General features: G+C 39.5%; 1 protein-coding gene across 1 annotated transcript; it reads right to left on the bottom strand.

Annotated features, from left to right (window-relative positions):
• Positions 1-717: 717 nt before the first annotated feature.
• Positions 718-4,181, bottom strand: LOC118797981 (endonuclease domain-containing 1 protein-like). The gene is made up of 4 exons (XM_036557278.1): positions 4,136-4,181; positions 2,860-3,221; positions 1,771-2,035; positions 718-872 (listed from the first exon to the last, which is right to left on the bottom strand). Exons 2-4 carry the CDS (start codon positions 3,151-3,153, stop codon positions 718-720), a joined length of 714 nt encoding a protein of 237 aa, XP_036413171.1. The 5' UTR covers positions 3,154-3,221; positions 4,136-4,181.
• Between the last annotated feature and the right edge of the window lie 275 nt (positions 4,182-4,456).

The raw sequence follows: 4,456 nt of genomic DNA, 5'->3' as shown, positions 1-4,456 counted from the left end.
GCCCTCCAAAAGCCTTGCAAATAAATTGCTTTTGGTTTCTAATTTTGATGCTTTGTTAGAAATAAACAACAACATCCATGATAAGTTCTGCTTATCCTTTTTTGGCTTATCTGTCTGCTTCCTGCTACCACAACACCCCCCGCCCCAAAAAATGCAAAAGTGGTTTGATCCACAACTCCAACATCTGACATCTGTAAATAAAGCTGCTAAAGAGAGCAGTCAATGGCTTTCGCCGATTCTGAAACCAAAGTGAAACCAAAACCCAAATCGTTGGATTTCAGAAGTGCAAAGAACTCAAACAGTGAGAGAGAAAGCTAAAAGAAGGCAGGCTGGCAACTGACGAGTTTCTTTAAGAAAATGAACTTAAAATGCCAAACTGTAAGTATGGTACAACAAAGTAAGCTAACTTGCTAACTAGTGATCAGCAAGTAAGCAGTTATTCATAAAAGCAAAAGCTGATAAAGAAGTTAGGAACTTTAATACAAAAGGGAGAATCTGAAATTACAGTCATAAAACAGAAACAGGGAGTCGAAAACAATGGAAACCAAAACTGAGCAAAGGGACAAGGCAGAAATGAAGGTAATGAACAGAACAGAGTCATACACAGAGAAAAGATAACACACAGAAACACTCTGTATGCACAACAAGGTGACCATACTTCGCAATAAGGGGTTACAAACAGGCTGGATATATACAGGGAGAAACAGGTGTGTGTGATTAGAAGTCCAGAAAGCGTTGATAGGTTGATCGGTTAGAGTCCCGAGTCATGTGATGAAAGGAGGGGTTCTGGGAACTGTAGTCCGGAGCAGCCGCGTTGGCTGTAGTTTCAGCCAGGCTGGAGAGAGGCGTGACAGTTATATCTGTGCATGTGCCTGTATGATACATTAAAAACATTGTTTTTAAACTTATCCTTTTCCTGTTCAGTAATCTGTACACATACTTCAATCTAATTCATGACTAATTCATGAAGTTACAGCTGCAGGGTTTGTTAATGCCAACATTTTTTCTTTTTAATTTCTCTTATTTTTCCACTTTGAATGTGGCAACTCAAGTGGCGCCACACCTCAAAAAGTTGTGTGGCCAAATTTGTTGGCTGAGAAATCTAAAATCTAAAGAAAACACACACTTGGCTTTGGTTTGAGTGTTACAGCTGAGAAAAATGGTTTTTGACATCACACACTGAGAAGTAAGAATTCATTCTTTTACTTGCTTTATTGAAATCAGAGAGAAAACAATGTTAACAATCAACAGTTTACAAAGTGATTTGTGAAAATTCATTGACAGAAATCGATTGATTAAAAGTACAAAAAGCAAAAATGAATCAACACAGTGCAGATTTCTTTATGTAAGTAAAAGTGAAAGGAAAAGTGGTTTTTTTTGTCTTTTTCTGATGCATAGGATGTTCTCCGACATGATCTGGAGTTCTTTCTTTTCTTTTTGTGAGACCGAATTGGATCTTGAAACTATTAACCAATCTGAACCTCCGAGGTGCAGAGCTGGATTACTAACATCTGCCACCAAATACTGTGAAAGTCCCTTGACCATACAGGTTAGTCAAATTTCCTTCTAGATTACTGACTAACATTTGCGTCACCACGGAACCATTTATGTTCTGTCCTATGAAACCACTTGAAGCGATTACTTTCAGATTATTGTCTAGACAGCAGTAAGCGGTCCAGAAGTGACTGGGAATACGAACTCTGTTCTTTAGAGGAGGCGTTTTATAGTCAGGAACCACCCCGGTGACGATATAAGCAAAATTTCCCTTACACTTCTCCCCCAGAGCTTTAGCCACGGCGTTCTCTGTTCTCTTCCATTCTCCGTTGTTAAATTTATCGTTCTGTGGAGCGGCGTTGGTGAGGGTGAACGTGGCATCAGAGCAGCTCTGTGATGTGGCGTGGAGGACTGGAGCCAGATGTCCTTTTACAAAGTGATGAGTGCTCGTCCCAGTGTAGTCTTCATTGACAGCTTGATTATTTATCTGGGTCACACTGCTTTCAGATGCCATCTTTGGGCCATAATGTTGGCCTTCAAGCTGCAATAGTTTGTTCAGAAACAAAAAGGGGTTATTTGAGAGGTTTTACTATCATTTTGCTCTACATTTTAAATGTAATTACATAACAGCAGCATTAAGTACGTAGTTAGTTATGTAATGAATTCCATTTGCATTCAGTTTACATTCTGTATTAACAGGTTTCTGCACTTCAGATTGTGCTTCTGGCTCAGCATCAGAGGGTTGTTTAGAGGGGCAATGCCCTACTATCCAATCGTCATGCCCCACTAAAGGCTCGGTTTTTTACACAAATTTCCAAAATTCCAGGCGGCAAAAACACAGTGAAACTAAACTTTAAGTACGCTGCTGTTTTCTGCCACACTTAATGCATTATTCTGTATTAGTAGCATTTTACGCTCTGTATGTGGTGCAAAGCTAAACCAGTGGGTTTTCCAAATGGGCAGAGCTTTGATGATTTGCTGTAAGCAGGGTCGGTCTTTGCACTGTGTAAATGCAGGAATAAATTCAATAATCTCATAATATTCTTACAACAATCTCAAAATGAGAAATATTAGATGTGTTGACTGGATTTAAGACAATTTCATCTTCTAAGATGTCATTTTTTTGCTTTTTTTAGATGGCGGCACCACTCGGGAGCCCCCAACTAATTTAAAAGTGTGCATTCCTGTCGCTTACCTAAGACCCCAGAGTCACTAAATCCACTCCTGGCTGTAAATGTGGTTCTTCTGAATGTGTGGCTCTAACTCTACTCTGTTAACCTTTGTCACATGGATGCGCTGCACCGTCACCCAACAACCACCAGCATAACATGAAAATAGTGTAAATGCAGATGCTGGTTAACGTACCTGAGGTTCAATATACCAGCTGCCGTTTCTTACACAATGCTTTATCCCGTCAAACTTGTAGGCTGAGTAGACGGGGATCCTGTTTGCTGTGTCATACAGTGTTGCGTATTCGTATGTGTTCACTCGAATTTGGCAGATCTGTTTGTAATTATTTCCTGGAAATACAGTCGGAGGAGACACGGTTCCTGCTGGGTTAACAAAGAATGCACGACACTGCTGAGTAAAATCAGGTACGACTTCACTGGAACATCCAGAGAGAGCCAGCAGAAGCAGCACCGGAGTGAGGAGGTTCATGGTGGACCTCAGGAAGAGGGACGTGATGAGGAACAGAATCTACTGCAGGGACAAAACTGATCCACTTTCTGGGTTATGCACAGAAAAGAAAGAGAATATAAAGGCCCAGGAGCTCTTTATGACACTCCTGATAATACAGGATTAAATTCCTTGTTTTAAAATGGTCATGTTAGTTCAAAATACCACAATACAATGAAAGAACTGACAAGTTTCTGAAAAAGAAACATCCATTGAGGAAAGTCTGTGGTAATTCAGGTATGCAGTTCACTCAATGCCAGTTGGTGGTTGTTACTTATTATCTACATTAGACTCGTAGCTCCAGCGCAAAGCTAAAGAGGAAAACTTACCGAACATGTCTTGGCTGATTGACCACATTTAGATTAGAGGACATTTTTTAAATCTATTATTTCTAATATTATTTCGCTAAGCCACAACTGCATTTACCCCCTGGGAAACTGAACATATCAGAGGGCTTTGTGACTACAACTTGATTCAACTTGAGGCAAGATGCTGCTTTAAACTTCAAAATTTCTGCATAATTCAATTGTTAAGTCATAAACAAATTCAATCAGAGTGGTTTAATGTGAGATGCTGCGTTTTGGAGAAATTCATCAAGTCATGTCTGAAGAGTTTAATGCCTCTAAAATCTCCCTCACAGAAAGTTGTTACATGAAGTGGTTATGAATACACTACACTTTGCTTTATGATTGTTTTGAGAAAAGTTTTTGGCCTAAATTGTTTTTTTTTACCACTGTAATCCAGATTACTGGTGTTTTCTCTGCTCTGAATGACTTTGTTTACATCTCAAAAATAGAGTTATCCAGAAACGTCAATGAATCGAGTGGAAAAAATTCTTTAAAAATCTGCAACACTGAATATGGAAACATCCCAATTCCCTTCCTTGAACTTGTAAATGACATTGTTTTTCTCAAAGCACTTGATTCTTGCTTAAAATACAGATGAACAAACAAAACTATCAAACCTGTCAGTGCTGGAACTGATGCAGAGGTCTTACCAAAGAGTGCTGGTTTCTGACTCTGTCCTTCACCTCATGCTTCTATATATATATACACTTTTACAACCTGGATGAAAGTACAGTTCCTCAGTGATGGTTGCTAAACCATGTGGTAAGAAATTTAGTGAGGAACCTGGTGAGGAACTTGGTGAATGTTAAAGAGACCGACAAGTGGTGTGGATGAAGCCACGCACTGCTGATCCTCAGACAAGTTCCTCTTTCCCACGGTACATTTTGAACATACCCTTAAAATGAAATGGTTCAAACAGTCAATAACAATGGCCTCTA

Source organism: Colossoma macropomum, unplaced genomic scaffold, assembly GCF_904425465.1.
Source record: "Colossoma macropomum unplaced genomic scaffold, Colossoma_macropomum, whole genome shotgun sequence".
NCBI lineage: Eukaryota > Metazoa > Chordata > Actinopteri > Characiformes > Serrasalmidae > Colossoma > Colossoma macropomum.
Note: the sequence above shows the minus strand (reverse complement) of the source record. Positions and strands in the feature narration are given on the sequence as shown.

What these genes read in the sequence shown, in the direction of transcription:
- LOC118797981 (XM_036557278.1), bottom strand. Translation starts at nt 3,153, where the DNA reads ATGAACCTCCTCACTCCGGTGCTGCTTCTGCTGGCTCTCTCTGGATGT. An exon ending in GCTGGTATATTGAACCTCAG is followed by an intron (nt 2,036 to 2,859) that starts GTACGTTAACCA and finishes AAACTATTGCAG; the next exon opens with CTTGAAGGCCAACATTATGG. An exon ending in TAAAGCTCTGGGGGAGAAGT is followed by an intron (nt 873 to 1,770) that starts GTAAGGGAAATT and finishes TGTATCATACAG; the next exon opens with GCACATGCACAGATATAACT.